Source organism: Chroicocephalus ridibundus, chromosome 8 (assembly GCF_963924245.1).
Source record: "Chroicocephalus ridibundus chromosome 8, bChrRid1.1, whole genome shotgun sequence".
Taxonomy (NCBI): domain Eukaryota; kingdom Metazoa; phylum Chordata; class Aves; order Charadriiformes; family Laridae; genus Chroicocephalus; species Chroicocephalus ridibundus.
In genome coordinates this window covers 27,280,704-27,300,106 of record NC_086291.1, presented here as the reverse complement: position 1 = coordinate 27,300,106, position 19,403 = coordinate 27,280,704, and the positions used below count along the sequence as shown (strand labels likewise).

At 37.3% G+C, this 19,403-nt stretch overlaps 1 protein-coding gene and 1 long non-coding RNA gene across 2 annotated transcripts in view; one reads left to right on the top strand and one right to left on the bottom strand.

The window, feature by feature from the left end:
• The window catches only part of LOC134519414 (uncharacterized), a 69,817-nt gene that overhangs the window by 36,473 nt on the left and 13,941 nt on the right, over positions 1 to 19,403 (bottom strand). The gene's annotated exons all lie outside the window — the stretch shown is intronic.
• On the top strand, positions 3,771 to 13,207 carry RGS13 (regulator of G protein signaling 13). The gene is made up of 5 exons (XM_063343921.1): positions 3,771 to 3,777; positions 6,501 to 6,569; positions 9,173 to 9,234; positions 11,109 to 11,275; positions 13,010 to 13,207. The coding sequence occupies exons 2-5, from the start codon at positions 6,505 to 6,507 to the stop codon at positions 13,205 to 13,207; spliced, it is 492 nt and encodes a 163-aa protein (XP_063199991.1). The 5' UTR covers positions 3,771 to 3,777; positions 6,501 to 6,504.

Sequence of the window (19,403 nt, the reverse complement as noted above, 5' to 3'; positions counted from 1 at the left end):
TTTTTATTGAGCAGAAGAGCATTAAAATAGAAACACAAACAGGAAAGAATGAATATGAGGGCAAGAGAAAAAGAGAAGGCATGAGAATTAACAAAGATGCCACTAGGTAAGTGAACACAGGAAAACAGAAAGAGAAATACAAGACTATGAGCAAGAACTCATCTGGGAGCACTATCCTCGCTGATAAGAAAAAGTTGTTGCAATCAAGATGGTCAACATATATTGTCTAAAGTAGCTGGCAATTGATAGTTAATCCTTAGACAAAGAACAGTCCAGAAAAAATTCAGTAGCTCTGTTATTATATAGCCATTTTTTCTGATTCTATAGAATCATAGAATCTTCATGGTTGGAAAGGACCTTTGAGATCAAGTCCAACCATACACATACTTCAGCTTTTCAGTTTTCCTCATAATTTTCTTTCAGAAAAGCACGTCCAGCTCAATTGCTGAATGAACCAAGCAATAACTGATTGCTGTTAGCGCATGCCATCACGACACTAAAGTTGTTCTGCACCCATACACGTAGCAACATAAGGAATGCTAAGGAGCCAGGCCATATCAGAGGCTTGTTAAGCAGCCTGTTCAAGGTATGCCTCCGTTACCTGTTCAATCTCAGTGTCTCACCTACTTAGGCAAGGGCTCTCTTTCAGGCTAGAGGAGAGCATTCATTACAACGAAACTTGAGAGAGCTTCCCCACAGCCTGCACTCACGTCCACCCTCATGAGTCCACAGTTTGAACTGACACACATAGAAGTTATATCTTCTTCTTCACTGTGATACCAGACGACATCTAGTGGAATATTTATATAATAAGAGGAAGGGTATGATTTAGGTTCAATCATGTACTTCCTCAGTGAAGCAGCATACCTGGTTAATGAGTAAACCTTCCGCTCCTTTGTGCTTTAAGTATTCTGGCAAGGCAAGTAGAAGGGTAATGTTCTGGGTATCAAACTATGAAAGAATGATAGTGGAAAGCAGCTGACTCAGAAACAAGTTGTAAAATGGCATTTGCAACAAGTTTAAGGAACTAGCAACAAGCTTGAATGGTAGCAGTCCTTGTTGTAAGAGAGAAGATAAGAGTCCTCACAGTGGCTGGGGGGCATGATGATGGCAGGCAGGGACAAATCCATAGCCTTTCAGCGTCCCTCAGTCTTTGAGAGCTTCCCAGACAGTCAGATTCTCTGGTTCTACAGTTCCTCTGCACTGATCCAAGGACAGATTTGCCAGGAAAGTCAACTACAATGCTAAGGCTGCTAAGGCACTCAGGTAATCCTAACTGCCTGCAGATACCCATTGAATTTCAAATGGTGCTTTAGAGCATGGTCAAGGATACAAGAAAACTGCAGACATGAAACAAGCAACAAATCCTGCACCTAAGTGTCCTCTCACTGTACAAGTCAAGAGAGTGTTTGGAGAAGCATTTTCTTCAGCTTAATAATAAAAACAAACTTATGGGGGGAAAAAAACCCCACCAAACCAAGTTTATTTCAATCTAAAGCAATATTACAGTATTTTTTAATGTCTGTAGTATGTAAACGAAAATATTTGAACACAAAGTCACAGGTTACTGATACTCAGTCACTGCACAATTTACAAAGATATGATCCCATATACAGCATCCTGATAATGAACATCGGTTGATGATAGAATAAAAGCCCTAAATAGTTCATTATCATTCATTTTAATACTAAGATTTTAGATAAGCTACTTTTAATGCAAATAAAATTTAATGCAAAAAGAAGATATATTTACCCTTTTGCAAGAGAACTTGCATTTGCAGAACACATATACACACAAGGTTTTTACAAAATATAAGTAAATTAAATAGTTAAATACTGGTTCAAATCAGTAGTGGAAACTACCAACATAATTGGGATTTTCATTATGTAACTTTTCTAGAGTCATATTTATTCATATAGTGTTTTTGTTTTTTAATTTAAGTGGTTCTACAAGTAAGATTTTTTTATAGCCATTTTTAGCTTGTCAAGTTCAGGCCAAAATCACTTCCCTCCTTTTAGTATATAACTGCCTGTATGTGCAGGCTTTAGAAGTATTATTTTTGAGAAGGCATGTGAGAAAGCTGGATCATCTCGCTGTTGTGATTATTTGAATAATCATAGAATGGTTCGGGTTGGAAAGGACCTTAAAGATCATCTACTTCCAGCCCCCGTGCAGTCATGCACATTTATTGTGTATATGCTGATGAATTATACTACTGCAGAGAGCAGTCACAGGGTATCCATGGTATGGAAACACACGCTTGATTACATAGATACTTGCCCCTGCCCATTCCTAGTATAGAAATGGAAGAAAATACTCTAAAACCCTGTGTGAAGGTGTGAAGAATACAAAAGAAGATTTTAATGAAATAGTAATCCATAGAAAATGGATCACATTGTGATATTTGCCCCTCCTTTTCCATAAGCACAAGCCAGGTCCCATAGTGAGTTCCCTGCAGGCAGGCTCTTATGCTGCCCTGCTCAGATACCAGGTTCTGCTATAGGTGTGCACACCACACATGTTTCCTCCCTAGAAGAGTGATGACTATTGGAAAATGGATGCACATCCTTCTACATTAGGCCTGTATACCAGCAGGGTGAGCTGCAATAAAATAAATGAGCGTACTGTATTACTGTATGCTCAAACTTCAATTTCAGTTCAAGTAGTGCGCAGTTCATGTTTTGCCAGGGAAGCATTGTAAGAGAAAAAGAAAGATGAGTCAAACTAGAGAGATAGGATTGAAAGAAGTCTTGCACACTGCACAAAGCTAGGCTGTCAGATGGAGCAGGGAGAAGAGCAACCTTTCCCTCCTGACACAGTCAGTCTGTGCCTTGTAGACATTGGCAAATCCCCAGAGAGCACAACTTACAACTGCCCCCAGGAAGGCCAGAAAGCCCTCTAGAAAGATTCCCTCCCTCCCGCTCCCCATGACTAGCTTACAACTAGTTGAGTGAGTGCTTACTCCCAGAGCCCCAGTATCAGTACAAATGAGTCTACCGCTGCCATGAACAGAGCGACTTCAGTGCTATTGCACTGCATGGCTGCTTTGAAACACATAGAGAAGAATAAGTGAAATGTAAATAACTTGAGTCTCAATTTAAAACCTGGGCAATGGCTATGAGAAAAATGACAGAGGACTTCATACAAGTTTAAAGAATGTTCTGCTCTAACATCACTCAGATGGTGTGCAATAACAAGTTGACCAGTTAGAAGCACATACAAGCCTCACACTAATGGGTCAGAGCAGAAAATATAGGCGCTCTCACAGGAATCCAAAGTACTTCCTTTATAATGCTGCATGCAAGAGGATGAAACTTGGTGTTAGTGCAAGGGTACTTTTGCCTTTCGTATTGTTTCAACATGGACTGTAGATCTTATATAAAGAACTTTGATAAAGGGATGGAAAATATTAGTCACAAAACTTGTACAACACATGCAAGATTTCAATGAAGTAAGATACAGCTTCATTTCATTACAGCTGATCAGTAGAGATGTCAAGATAATTTCAGAGCAAAGAGCTTCTATTAGTGGTGCACCAGAGTCCAGCCGAACTTTTGTGATAGAAACCACAGCCACTGTTTGCCTACAGTATCTGTAAGAAAGGAGTCGGGCACTAACACGAGCAACACAGGCACAGCCAAAGGGTAGCAAGATCTTCTACACTAAAAGAAAATAATGAAGAAAAAAAACAGGTCAAGGAATTTTTGAAAGTTATCCCTACAAATGCAACTACTAAATGAAACTTTAACCAAGGGAAATGATCCAAGAAGAGCTGCGGTAAGTATGAGGTTTTGTGTTTTGAAATATTAATAGAAAGGTATAGCAAAGGCAGGGAAACACCTCTTTTTCTCTTAGCACGTAAAGTTATCTCAGAATACCAAAGGCATTCATTTTAGAAGTGTTTATGATGTATAAACAACTTTATCCCTATTTATATATGAATATTTTGTGTAATACTCTCAGTACAAACTAAGTTGAGGGACACTACAGAAGTCAATGAATAAGAACTTTTATATAGTGGTTTCTCTCTGAAGGCTCTGCTGAAACCTACGCTATGTCCTAAAAACTGTAACATTAGGTAGTTTACAGAGTCACTTGCACAGTATCAGTGAGCTGAAAAATCTAAGTGTATGTTGTAGTTCAAAAAACAAAGAGATCTTGTTCTTTGACCTACCAAAGCAGTTTTCCTAATATTTTTCCAATATAAGATATAATACCAGTTAAACAGTCATTTCCAGATCAGTACTGCTTATACCTTTTACAGATGTGAATAACTTAAGGACTTAGATTCATGTATTATCAGACAGGCAATTCCTTCTCTGAAAGTGTTGTAACCATGCGACTTTCTTCTTCATTACAAGACCTTCAGGAAACACAGAACCTACATGTTAAAGAACTTGTGGCCTTGTTTCAATAAAACCTTATAATGAGCAAACAAAAAGGATACTACATGTTGTTTATATGTATCAGGTGAAAACAGCTCCCATGATCCAAATGTACTTAAATGAACACTGCAAAGCTGTATTAAGTAGTTAAGATGTGGATGGGCTACCATTTTCAACAGGCGGGGCACTAATGTAGGTAAAGTCACAGGCTGCACTTGTGAAGATTAACCAATTCAAAACTGACACAAATTGCTCAAGGGCATGTTGTAGCTCTGCCTACAATTCCCATCTTATTTTAGGTCTAAGACTATTGCCGGCAGAAACAAGCAACATTAGACTAATGAAGCATAGACTATGCTTCAGTGGAAAGAGGACATTCCAAAGAAGCACTGAAAAAGATAAGATCAGAATGCTCTGTCCCTCCGCCTATTAGGAAGTGTTTCTAATATAAAAAGAAGAGAGAGAACCACGAAGCCCTGGATGTATGCTTGGCAAACGTGCGTACTCAGCGAGCTCTGGGGAACAATATTTGTTTAAAGCCTGTAGCTCAAGTTAAAATGGTTCCTCAGAACAATATCATTTCCTTATACAAATGTGGCTTCATGAAGCAAGCACTTGAAGAAAAAAAAAATTACTGGTTGGCACTGAATTTAGATGGAAGTAGTTGAACCACATTACTTAATATTGCTTTATCTAATGTTTCTTGAGCATTTCTGTATAGTAGGCAACGCCATAAACTTGTTCAAGTTTCAAAAAAGCCACAAAGACTGTATTTTGTTTATATTTCAGTGAATAGAGTACTAATGATTGCAACATGAAAACACCTAAAATAGAGAGCTTTGGGTAAAATAGTCTAAAATAAGGTGATAAGCAATAACCATATGCCAGAATTTAAATGTATAACTTTATCTTAAATATAGAGTATTGTGTAGTTTTAAAAGATTGCTTTTAGGCAGAGGGTGAGATGAGTAAATACTAGTGAAATGAATAGGTAAGCGTAGAGGAAGTCATACAGAGACCAAACAGACTGCAGTTCAGAGAATTCCACAAAAGTAGGAAACAGGTGATGGCCACTGGCAATACTACAGGGCTGCAGGGAGCATAAGCAGCAGAAGTTGCAGTATAGAAGTTAGGCAGAGTTCGGAAGTTTCTATATCCTGTAGGGAGTCTATCGGGTAAGACTCTTGTATAACGTAGATTTGGATATAGATGTCAGGGAAACAAGGAAAATAAGACTAAAAGGTAAATGCAATCATTTCACAGTTTCAAAATGCTGGGAGATACAGCCTTGTTCTGTGTTTTATTGAAGGAAAAATTGGTTGCAGGAGTAGTATGTGCCAGTCAAACCCACACCTTAAAAAAAGTGAGTTCAGATAAATAATGTATAAGACTATTGTTTTGATTTCAGACAGGTCTATACAAAATTACCCACTGTCCCATGTAAAGTTTGGAAAGAATCTGGCATCTCTTGAAAGTTGAAGGAGAAGAAATAAATGTATTTCAGGTCACAACTTTTTTTTTTTGTAAATTTTGTTTTTTAGACAATCATTCTTGACTGCCTCAGTCCTAATAAAAATTATATGCTTTCTTATGGATATCATCTCTATACAAAAGCAAGTTTAATACTAATTTTTATTGACTTTGACATATTTGCTGGACAAATATCAATGTTAATCTCAGACACTTAACAAGCTACACAGCATTGTCCAGTTCACATTGAGCTCTCATCCCTGATCCAGGTCACTCTGAACTTTCAGGGAAAAAGATTCATGCTTTCCTTCTGCTTTGGGTCAGGCTCAAGCATGTAATTTCTTTCCACAATTGAAGAAGCAAAGAGGGAGAACTATAACACTTTGGTTTTTCCCTAAGAGATTATCCATTGGGTGGTTTGATTTTTTTTTTTTTAATTTTTTTTTTTTTTTTTTTAAGTTCTTGCATGTTACAAAAATGTGTTTTGGTCTAGTTCTTCAGCCATGACTCAAAGATTAGATGCATAAAATAAGAATCCTGCTAGAACTGGTAGCACTGCTATATGGAAGCTGAATTATAAGTGGAATTTAAGATAGCCAGAACTGAGCACAGCAGGTTTAAAACTCACATATTTTCCGTGTTTAGGAGAATGAGTCCAAATACTTGCTGGCTTTGCAAGATATGCAGAGCAGAAGAAAACGGGATCAGTTCTAAGTAAGTAATGATAAGATTCTTATGTTCTGCAGTACATGCAGCTGTCTGAGTAGGAGAAACAAAAATCTCAAAATTCACAGTGGACGTTTTCTTTGCAAGCTTAAGATAATGCAACATAGTGCAACACCTTCACAACTGCCCCAGCTGACCACCTTCATACAGCCAATTCCTTTACAGTACATGAAGTGTAAACTGGCATTTCTGTAGTGGAAGGAGGGTATATCCCAGTGGGAATATTTATATTACCTAGGCATAGGCCTAAACTAATCCCTGGATTAAATCCAGATTTGGGCCTATGAAGAATTTCTAAACCCAATGTTTTGGGTCAATCCTTTAAAAGAATTCAGACTGTTGGCAGATGTTGCATACAAGCGTGATGGATAAGGGACATGGCCAAGTGCCTCCTGCAAATCCTCAGCTGCCACCAACCTCAGTGGAAGCCAAACATAGCTAGAACTTTGGTCAGCATGTTGCCTCGGGGACATGAAATGCTTCCATCTAACATGCCTGCCAACTGGTATCAGATCATACATGGTATTGATTTATTGATTAGAGAAAAATATGTCCTTCAAAGTAATACTGAGGTGTGTCTGATGACACCTGAAACTGCCATTTGGGTGAGGTTAAGTGGCAGAAAGACAGAGTATTTCCAAAAGTGCCTCCTGGACAAGGACTTCTCTCCCACACAGTAGTGGCCAGAGAAGCCCCTCCCACAGGACACTACAACAGCATTTTCCAATTTAAACTTTGGAGTCCCAGCTATAAAGCCTTGGTTATTTTTGGAGAATATTCAAATTTTTTTTTCAGTGTAATATATGTTCTTCAGCAAATTCCGTCACATTGCAAATCAGTTAAGCACAAAGTTTACTGTCAGCACAGAAGCTATAAAAGTGGCATTAATACAGATCTTAATAGCCCATGTTCACATTTCCCTTACTGCCTTTCATATTTTCATGATTTTAAAAGGAAAGAAAGAAGGTGAAAAGGTTTTCCTGTGTCAGCTGCCCCATCAGACAGCATTCTTTCTGCTTCACATATTAATGCTAAAGACAAATAATCAGAAATGGAAATAAGGAGGTCATACTGATGATGCTCAGTGAGACAGACAAGATTGTCACTTGTTCTATATACAAATGCTGTTGCTGACAGAGGTGAAAAGTTAACTGCGTCAGTAACAGTGAATATGACTCAGAAGCAGCTCTTAAAGAAAAAAAAAGCATTCAAAGGACTAGAGATTCTCCTTCTCCATAACGACACGCTTTATGAGTTCATACAGAGAGAAGGCCAGTAGCTCATGAAAAGGAAAAAAAGTATCTTTTACTGGCAAGAGTTACTAGAGAGTTATTGACAACACAGTTTGATAGTGGTAAAATTTCTATTACTATATATTTCTCTGATCACGTCAGACTGATTAGGAAAGCCTGATAAAGTAATCAGTGTCACAGCACGTACTCTTTCAGAGAAAGAGAATTATATCAAGCTAAAAATAAGGTGATCACCAATTAAAAAAGCTACAAAGTTACTAATGGGTGTTGTGCAGCAGAAATCTATGAAGCATCATGCAGCACTCATACAAAAGCTAATTTTGGTTTCAATTTAAATTAAAAAAAAGAAAGAGTTCTGTTATACTAAGTAGCTGTTGTCAAATTGTGACTCCTATGAAAACAAAATACTTGATGAGAAGGGATCTCCTCCCATGTTTGGCTGACACATAATGGAAAGCGCCCACTGGAATACATCCCTCATGTTTTCCTCTACTAAAATAAGCATAAGCAATTTTTCCAAGTTACCAGCATTGATGCCCTGTAACTGCAAAGCTTAAAAATCAGTTGGTGTAAATGGAGCTATATCCACTTAAATGGAGCTATTGGCCCTCATACATTTGTTTTTCCTTAAATTGTTTAGTCTCTCATCTCGCTACTTCCACACTCTTTCCCAGAATCAGGCAGGAGACTCCTCCAAGCTTATGAAATTATTGCTTAAGAATAGCAAACATCAAAGATAGATCTGATTTTAGTCACCTACAAGAACTGTCTAGATTAGTAATAATGTGTCATTCTGCATTGCAAACAACTACAGAGAGATTAATCTTTCATCATTTAGCTTATGTTCAGAGTTTACATTCATCTCTCGTATGATAAGTTAACTTAGATTTTAAAGGCCTATAAATATTACAATAAGATCTTTAGCTCTCAAAGACTTTACTACTAAATAAAAACATCAACATTTCATAAGCTATATGATTCCTGTCCCAAAGAAGTTGTTATCTAGGAAGTAGGAAGTTATTACTTTCCTTGTGCTTCTCCTAAGCACAATTTAAGTAAATGAATTCCATTTCCAAAGGAATTACATGGAAGTACCTTGAGAGGGAACTGTATTGTTATAGCAAGAAGAATATTTGCTTCAGCATAGTAAGCAGAAGGTCTAGGACACACAGAAAAACCTTTTTAAATGTAAATTTCACACAGATCTCTCTTAAATTAGGGGACAGATTTTTCAATAATGTAATTTTCTTTATTTTTTTTTATGCTTTGAACCACAGCTAATCCTACAATAATCTCCTCCTGTTTGTCTGTTAGTTGGGCTTTTTTTTTTTTTAAAAGGATTTCTTTAGAGGAAGTGCTACAGTGGTCCCAGTCTTTTGAAAAGCTGATGACAAGTAAATGTAAGTAATTGTATGTTTGTAACCCAGATGTATTACTGAAAAGAGTTCCCATGAAGCAAAATCAATGTCATGCAGTATAACATATGCTGTTTTATGTGCAACTAATGAAAAGCAACTTTGTGCTACATGCTTGCCATACATCACACTGAAAATAAACATGGCATGATGTAAATGCTTTCCCAAACTTGCCATATCTGCAAGCACGTATGATTCTTTTAAAGATATGTGATAAAGGCAGGTTTATCTGCCATATCACCGCTTAGAGCACTCTATAGCAATATATATTAGAAGAAAGTTAACGGAAAGTTGAATTGGGAAAACCTATGTATGGGAAAGACACCCTAGCTGGTGGTACCTTGATACAATGTAATGCCGTGGAACTCAGACTCTTATCTCAGGTATGGGAAGAACTGTAGCTGGAATGGCAAATCTGAACTTTCCTACTCCAACATCCCTCTGCCCCATTCAGGGCTCAGACCTCTCGCACGTTTCTCTTATGGCCAGCAATCTGGAACATCACTGCTGAATTGCTTTTTTAAAAATATTGATGAGAAAGTCACATATAGAGTTACACCACAGCACAAACCTCTAAAAATTATTCCTAAGGACTGGCATTATTTTCAAACTACAGACAAACTACAAGAAGCAAGAAGGTTAACAGAGAGAATTTGTAACAACTATAAAGAAAAAGATTTTGCCGTTAAAATTTTTACTATGTTACTGTTTGCAGGGAAAGCACAGGGAGAAAGTGCACAACAGAAAACATGCAAGAGAGGCAAAACTACAGCACAAACAGCAGGCATGCACGCGATCACCATTACTGACAGACGATAGGCAGTGCTCAATGTCTTTAGAAACACGAAAGCCCAGAGCGCTGCACCAGCAGGAAAGCTTGCTGTAAATAAAACGCTTGTATCTTCCAGCAGTACTTGTACAATGCCCTTCTTAAAATACCTTGTTGACTGCATTTAGATAACACTATTCATTAATTTTGAATTCATTTAAATGTTTAATGACATCAGAAAATGCAAGGATGTACTCACATGAAAAGCTGGAAACTCTAAAGCCAATGGATTTACAGCTCTTTATGAGAGGTAGGTAAAGTATTTGCTTCTCAAGTACATTTTACAACTCCAAGCACCATTCCTGCTTAAGTGCCATCACTGAGTGAAGCCTCATAAACGTTCTCCTGGCTACAGGCATTTTAGCAATTCTGTCACCTAATCCTGTACAAAACAAGTCTAATGACAAAAGGCAGCCTCAGGAATTTAATCTCTGCCAAGATCCCACTGATAGCGACTGTCAAACTCCATTGCCAGGTGTTTCAAAGACATCCTCAGGTGCAGAACCACTTATTTGCTGAACAGAGTATTCATTTAACTGCTTTACTTCACTCAATTACAGCAGCAGGAAAAAAGTTATTTTCTTTTTTGCTAATTGCTTTCCCCACAAATTCATACACCAAGAAAAGGTCTTTTTTTTTAACTCAGAATATGATTATTTGATAATACTTAGATATCTCGTGTACAAAACTAGAATTGGAATTTAAAAATACTTGTCAGTCTTCAGATACATTTGATAGTGTTCTCAGAGATCAGGAAGAACAAAGTTTTCAGTGCTCTGTCCCTGCATAGTGAAATGCCACTGAGGTTAGAGGGAGCTCTGCTCATGCAGGAAAATGCAATGGTGAAGTGTAGGGCTCTGGGCTGAGTTAGTGTGTTTAATTCCCCACTTTCACGTAATCTAATAAGAATATTTATTGGTGTACAATCCAGAATTATACTGCCTTGTAAGTGTCCCTATTGCCTTCAAAGGACTCTAAATGTAATGCATATATACATAGTATATAAAATTGGCTTCTGAAACATTTACAGATGGGCCTATGATCTACAAGACCTACTTGAAGACAGAGCACAGCGATGAAAACATAGAATTCTGGCTTGCTTGTGAAGCTTATAAGAAGATCACATCACAGAGGAAAAGGAATTCCATGGCCAGGAAGCTTTTTACAAGTTACATTCAACCCCAAGCTCCCGAGGAGGTGACATACGATACTTTATTTCCTCTAATAGAAATGCCTGATGTGTAATGTAGCTAACAAAAACAACAACAAATGCCTAGCAGCTCTTCTATTAGAAGGATTGAAAACTGTTGCTATTCATCTTCCCCAAACTGTCTTGCAGCCAGAATTTTAAAACCTACCGTCACCTCTATAGCCAAATCTTTCAACTATATCTGCCAAGGATACAAGCAGAAGGCACAACTAGATTAAGAATCAAGTTCTTGGATCTGTTCTATTATTTTTAGCATCTGAATCAGAGGCCAATGAGATCATTTCAATAGATTTTGAATTATGCCATTGCTACATGTATTATTCTGGTCTTTTAAAGAGTAAATATAAATGAACAAAGAAAAAACACCTAGTGCTGTCCCCTTTACAAAACGGGCTAGAAGAAAGGTTTCAAGACAGATTAATTAATTTTCTGCTTCCAGCAGCACGAGATTTATGAAGAAAAGAACAGATTTGTATATAAAATATAAGAGTGATTTTTTTTTCCTGCCAAGTGGCCATACAAAAAAAAAGAGTCATTTCTGCTCAGCCAGTCATGCTCTATGACCTTTAACTATCGCCACTTATTAGTCTCCTTACAAAAATAAGCTAACAGTGCCTTTTACTGATGCTGCCCCTGGCAGGCTGACATAAGTGAAAAATCAGGCTAGATTATATTCTGGTTTATGCATAACAATAAAATTATTATAGAGTCTTAAAATACAGCCTCCCTGTTGACACTGAAGGGCAAGCCAAAACCAACTCAGCTGGATTCCCAAATGTTGGCCGAGAGCAGTTGCTGCTTTAAATGACTAAACCACTCCCACTAATCCAAAACTTGAGGAAATTTGAAAGTTCCCCCTGTGGGTTTTAAATGCCAACTGGAAAGACAATGCATTTTCTGTGTTTTTCTGATTTACTTTATTTTTAGCATATGCAGCTATAGGAAACTCAGCAAGACATTTGCATTTCCAAAGAGAAGTGTCAGTATTGCCAACCACAAATTCATTAATCAAAAGTAAGAGCTTAAATCAGGACAGTTAAAAATAAACTGTGTAAATTTTTTTCTAAAATAATACGTATTTGAATCTTACTATTGGCTGTCTGGTTTCTAGGTTTTCAGAACACATTGATGTTATGTTTTCTTGAGAGTGACTAATAACCACACAACTATATTAGTGACTTGATAGTCACTAATATATCACTATTAACACCACTTTAAAAAGGTAGATGCTCATGAGGATTTTAAACACAGTTTATATTCGAATTTCAGCAGCATTTAAAGAGGTGCAACTCAGAATTCTACATATGGCCCCAGCAGTAATGACTTTACCACTGCTGCTGACCTACACTGACGACAACAGTCAGGATTAAACTGGCTTTTCCATTAAGGATGTGGGGCAGGCTGGGAAATTCAGGCACCTCCCAGTCTTCCAGGCTTCCTGTCCCCAAGGGAGCAAGCTCCCCATTCAGCCACTAACATACCTCTTACTAAATCAAACACCAACAGAGAAGCAAATTGGTCAACTAATAAGGTAGGGTTTTCTGGTATTATAAGGAGAAATCCACTCTGCTAGAATCAATGTTTTTGCTTAGGTGCTGATTTTAGATTAGAGGGTATATAAAAAGATATAAATAAAAGGCATGCCGTACACGTCCCCCAAATTCAGTCTTCCTTATCCCTTATTCGCAGTAACACTTTAGTAATGTTATTTTGTGTTGCAGATTAACATTGACAGCCCTGCGAGGAAAGCGATCATAAGGAATATTCAAGAGCCAACACAGTCTTGTTTTGATGAAGCACAGAGAATAATTTACATGCACATGGAAAGAGATTCTTATCCACGATTTCTTGAATCAAAGTTCTATCAAAAATTCAAACACAGCCTTCAAACTAATGACAATAATTCAATGGTAAATTAAAGAGAAAGGTTGAAAATTTAAAAAGGTTTCTTCTGGCATGCAAGTGTTTAAGGTTTAAAGTAGACAGGAGAAATCAGGCAGTAGACAAACATTATTACTAATCTGCTAAACTGTTCTGTTGATGTTAGAATTGATGAGGCACTATCTTCCCCCTTCTCTTTCTTTTCCTATGGAAGAGTTCTGTTTTTGTTTTCCTGTCCCCTCAATAAAACCCTAAAAACTAGAGAAAACTAGGTATAAAAAAATTTCAGCCAAAAGTGATAGCCTAAGGTTGTAGTCTTTTGTTGATATTTGACAACTCTAAGAACATATTTTCAGTATTCTTGTTTTGAGAGGTCGGAAATAAAATGGTTTTGCTGCTAGGAAATAAATGCTTATTTGGCTACGCGTAACAGAAGAAAAATATCTGCACTGCTGCATTTACTTTGTTGTTGTTTTATTCTTATATTCTTTCAAAGTAAAAGATAAATTGTGAAGTATAGTGTTTACTTAATCTTAAGCTATGAAGTGTACTATTCACATGGTGTAGAGTTGATATTATGCTGAATTATGATGTACAACATATGCTATAAAGATACTTAGTCTACAGTATACTATAATACTACCAATGTTTCCTCAATTTATGTCCAGTGATAAAACTCTTCTTTTTTCCTGGGTATGGATACACAAATATATTGCTTTCCCTTCAGCCACCCTATAATTAGATACAAGCAGACTTGACATTTGAACATCATACTGTAACACAAACTGGTCTGTCTCATTCATAAACTGTAAGAGACAACTGGCTGATTCATTGAAGTATTGAAGTACTCTGTTTACATCCAAAAACCAATCTGACTTCTCAAGTCTCATTAAAACTGGAATCTCTAAATTCTTTTAAAGGACTTTAGCATAGACACTAAAAGCCATAGGAAATCAGGGACCCTTCTAGCATCCTCTCAAGCTGCATTATTCCAAAGAATACGGAGAACAAGCAATTCTGACAGCAGCCCCATAAACCCAGATAGCCTCACAGTGATCCTCTGGGATGATTTCCCAGGAGAAATGAAGTATTTTTTCGGTTGGATACATTTATTTGACTGAGGTTACTTCAATCATGTAGCCAGTTCATGCTTTTTAACAGTTTACTTCTACCTTTAACTTGGCCTGCCTCTTTTAAAAAGGCAGTTTTTCTGACAATGTAATACATCATTCTCTCACTTCTGTTGGGAAAGCCTAGTCTTTCTATGGGAGGCTCACAGCAGCTCATTGTGCTGCTTCCTTAACTACAGTAAGTTTTTGTTCTCACTGAGAACCTCCCTTATTGTTTCAATGTGAATGTCTAACGCTTTTCCTTACAAGGCAAGCATGAAAACACAGGCCAGTGCAGAGAGTGAACAAACAATTGTGTTTCACTTCTGTGGCATCACATTCATGTTGTAACTTATCATCAATATCCACAAATTCTTGTTACCCATCATTTTAACGAAATTCTCAAGCTAGAATTTATGTACATGTCTGGCGCAGAATACAAAGCAGGTCTGAGCATAATCTATACTAGTTGAGAAAGCTTTAAGGTAACTTCAGTGTTGTAAGAAAAGAGATGGTTATTTTCAGAGATAATCCTTTCCTTTGCGCTGACCCAATACAAAAGGATTATTATACAAATGTGTGAATATTTGGCTTGTAAAGCTACTCACAGCAAGCAAGGACTCCGTAGGAAATCCAGCTAGGGATAGTATAGCTTTTCCTGCTGTTAACTTCTGATGTATGTACAGTGCATTGGACTTTGGCTTGACTGATCTTGCAGATGCCACAGCCTCCCAGCAAAGAAAAACTGTAGGAACTATTAAAAAACAATGCCCGCAGGGAAGCAGATCAGTGACAAAAGCCAGCCTGAGCAGAAGAAAAAACATAAACAAGGGACTACACTGTGAAGAGCCTTCCCATTTGTGTTAGGATTAGAAATTCAGAAGAGCTAGATATTGGTCTCTGAGTGGAAGAGGCTTGTAATGACCAAGGATGGTATTTCTCCATATCCAAACAGGCTTAGCATGCAGTCTCTTAAACGGGTTACACAAAGAGGCTGGTCAGGTAATGTGATGATAGACAGAACCTTTCTCTCCCTGCAGAAAGGGGATTTTCTGGAGGGGGGGGGGGGGGGGGGGGGGGCGGAAAAATCACACACAGAGAACGCTCAAAGAAATCAGAGAGGGATTCATTCTTCATTCATTTTTATGGCATTAAATGTTTAGCACTTAGTTTACTAACAGGTCATGAGTCCAGCAACACTTATTGCTGGAGGACTTATTAACTTTATATTTCCTTCTAGAAATAACTAAAAGCTTTTATTCGTTATTTCTTTTTAAGTTGGAAGAAGAGAGGGTCTTTTCCCCAAAACAGACTTATTATTAACTGCTAGAGATTTTTCTCTTGCTTGATTTTTCTTTTGTGTTACCATATGCGTGACAACAACAGTGTATTTCTTTGTCACATGATTCATGAAACAGTAACTAATAGCAGCAGCAATAACAAATCACTGCTTTTAACATTTTCATTAGCAGCACTTGAATGAGCTCAGTTATACTTTCCACTGGCAGACAACACTAAACGGCATTTGCTCACATTAATCATTCAAAGCTACCGTTAAGAAACAAAAAACATTAAAATAGCTAAACTGGCAGAATTCTCTCTAATTCCTCCCTCATTTACTTAATAAAAATTGAAAAAATAATCAGAACAATAACAATTCTTCAAACACATTAAAGCCGGTAAGATAGAAGTGTAGATTAATAAAAACACTATAGCAATTAACTGTATCCAGCCTCAGAAGCTGTTGACCTATTGGGGCCCTAAAAATCAACATAGGGGACAGATGATCTGGGGGTTTTTCGCGCTTCTGTTTGTTTGTTTTAAAAAGAGCTGACAATTAGACTATTTTCACTTTGTAAATATGAGCTGTGTTGGGCTACTTTCTTGATAGAAGTGATGAAATTCATACTCTATTGTTATACTTCTGTTTTCATGAGTTTTACATCCACTCTTGATGTCTAGGTGATAAGTATAGAATAACAAATGCAGATTGCATACCAGGTCTAAAAAGCAAAGTAAGAATTTGCTTATAATTAGAGCTAGTCGAAACAAAATGGTAAGAATAACATAGCCTAAGCTTTTCTGTACAGATGGGTGGTAAATGAGAATATATAATGTCTCTCCATTTTACGATCAAAAGCCTTCAGAGAATAAGTGATCAGGAGGCTTTTTTCTCAAGTTCTCTCAATTATTTCATACTTCCATATTAACTCTAGATATTTCTTCTTCTAGGTCGCAAGAAAAACTATAGGCAGTCTCACTCTAAGCATAGTAACTAAGTAATATCCAGAACTTGGTACTGTAGACAACTGATTTAAACAAATATTATGAGCAGAGATGTTTATCACCAATTACAGGGCAGATGAGGATGTTTAGGAACCTTCAACCTCAGAGGAAAGGGAAATGACTGTATCATTTCCAAGTATTGGCAAATATACAGTTCTGTTGCAATCACAGGTCCCTTCAGAAACTGATGTTTGGTCTAATGTTCACTAAACACAGGGAAGGAGCGCAGTGGAACAATTCTTCCAAAAAGAACATTTTACTGCACATGCCAATTAGCTGGATTACATGGCTACAGACCATAGCCTTTTCAGGACAAAAGCTGCATCCTAACACAGGCTTGTCTACAGTCTGCTACAGCAAAGCCTCACAGTGGCAATAACCTGAGTATAATTACTCATTTAATAAGTTGCCAGTAACACAGAGGAACTGTACAGCTTTGAGATGCTTTGATTTCGAAATCTTAACTTCCAAGCTCTAAAAAATTTTAGAAAAATATAAAAAATTTTAGAATTCAAGTTTAAAATAGAAGCCTCGTTTTATGGTCTGACTGGAATTCTAACATTTTTTTCTTTATATGAAAAAAAAAAGAAACACGTGCAACAATGTAGAAAGATAAAAACACAAGAGGAGCAAATTACATATTGGGGAAGCAAATCACGTAGACAAGGACTCTCTTAGATATTACACATCATAGACCTGCAGATTCTAAAACTATGAATTCTCATCACACGAGCAACAAGGTATCAGCTGCTGCAGCCGAATTGTGCAATTGGTCCTTCAGACAGGAACGTACATTAGTAAGAGTATCATAGCATTATATTATGGATATATGGCAGTGTCTTTCCATGGATTTTAATGTGTCTGCATATCCTTATAGAAACAGAGACGTAGAATGAGATCTCTTAAAGTACGTTGCAAATGGTCAGCATTAAGTACATACACACTCTGTCCTGACTCAGTTGCATAAACACTTTATACCATGTAGTGCCCTTGGGCTAAGACTTCCCCTGGGGCTGGTAGGTCTGGCACAGGTAGGTGGACATACTGCCCATTCCCTGCTGCAGTGGCAAACGGAGGCCACAGGTATCCAAGAGCATCTCAGTAGGACTGAGTTTACACAATTGAATTAAATCCGCTTTCTTAACTATATTAGCTAAAGGTTTCATATTTGCTAGCTTTTTTGCCATTTACTGAAAAGCTGTTTTATCTGTAACTTTATTTTCCCTCCAAAATTGCTATCACAGTTGTCTCAAGATGACCATGCTTATACAGAAATCTTTGTGTCCTGACTTTGCTCAACTCAAAGTACGATGCAACTATCCAGGGACTAAAAGCAGCTCCTTACTGCAAGGACACACACCTAACAAAATGCAAAACAGGGTTGGTTCACCCTGAGAAGTTTATGCCAGTGTGGGATTTTAACCATGGCAAACTCCCACTAATGGGCTACAGACCTCCTTTCGGAACCCCAACTCCTCAATGCCATGTCTTCTCTCTGGATTTCTACATCCGTTGCACAGATCTGAGGACAAGGTGAAAAACCTGAAGCTTTACAGCATGAGGGCAGGAAACAGGGCTGCAGTTCCTCTTCCACAATCCCATCCCCCTGTAAGTAATCTTTACAGGACCCCATAGATCCCTTGCCTGTAGTTCTCAGTGGGAAATAAGTCAGTGAGCCAAAATCTAAAACTCACACCAAAGACTTTACATGAGCATTGCCCTCCTGTCCAGTTGCAAAGAGAAGCAGCTTTGTAACAGTAGTAAGAGTGGGCTCTGCTAGGCTGGTAACAAGGCCTAAGGTATAATGTGAAACCACAGCTGGAAGACAGCATTTCATAAACATCAGAAGTGCCAATAATCAGAAATGACATATTGTCACTGTATTTGCCAAGTCCCAAAGGAACATGGCATTCATCTAATGACAGATTTAAATTGTTACCTCTGCTTTGTGTCCTGGCTTGCCTGTCTCAGATTAATAAGTCAAAAATTTCTCAGAATATCCATCACTAGGGCTGTTGCTACATACAGCACCAGCCAAGGCAAATAGTTTTTTCTCCCACACTCCTTGTCTGCAAACAGTGACTCCAGTAATCACCTCAGTAACAACAGGTGAGTAAATAAGAACAAGATAATTTTTTTTTTCCCCTGAAGAAATGGTTAAATACTCAGTTATTTCATGGAGTTATTTCCTTTCTACCACACCATGATCTGCTTTGCCTCTGCTTAGAGAAAAAGAATACAGGACTGTAACTTGCATAAATACACAGGGAAAGAACTTTCCAGTCAAAGTCCTACAAGCAGTTTCAGGCATTTGCAGTTATAAAGATTTACCATTCACAATTAATTTAAAAAAATGAAATGAGAATGAAGAAACATCCAGAAACTTCTAGCTTGTGAATCATTGACCGTGTTGTTCCTTCACTCATAATTTTGTCTGCTGCTGAAATAATCTTGTAATAATGAAAGAAGACTTTATATCTTGTATTTGTAATCTCATTTCAGTTCAGATACCTATACAAAATTACTTGTTTATTCCTCTTTATCTTCTTCACTCTCTCACTACTTTTCATTTTAGCTGTATTTTTGCAACAGTGGCCACCCTGCTCTTGTTTTCTAGAATACAATTTTGTTTATGTATTTATCTCAGTATCTCTCCAAATCTTTCCCTCTCTATCTGCCTCCCATTTCTTTTTACATTCATTACTGATTTATTTTTTTAAAAAAACATATTTAATACTCACATATTTTAGGATATTTAAAAGAGCTTGATCTGTGTTTGTTTTAAATAACTCAAAACTTAATCCTGTAAATTGTATTGGTTCTAGATTAACATCTATCA

Excerpts from the sequence above, each read along its gene's own strand:
- RGS13 (XM_063343921.1), top strand. The coding sequence starts at position 6,505 with ATGAGTCCAAATACTTGCTGGCTTTGCAAGATATGCAGAGCAGAAGAA. Across the intron at positions 6,570-9,172 it reads GAAAACGGGATCAGTTCTAA|GATTTCTTTAGAGGAAGTGC; the intron begins GTAAGTAATGAT and ends TTTTTTTAAAAG. Across the intron at positions 9,235-11,108 it reads AAAGCTGATGACAAGTAAAT|ATGGGCCTATGATCTACAAG; the intron begins GTAAGTAATTGT and ends AAACATTTACAG.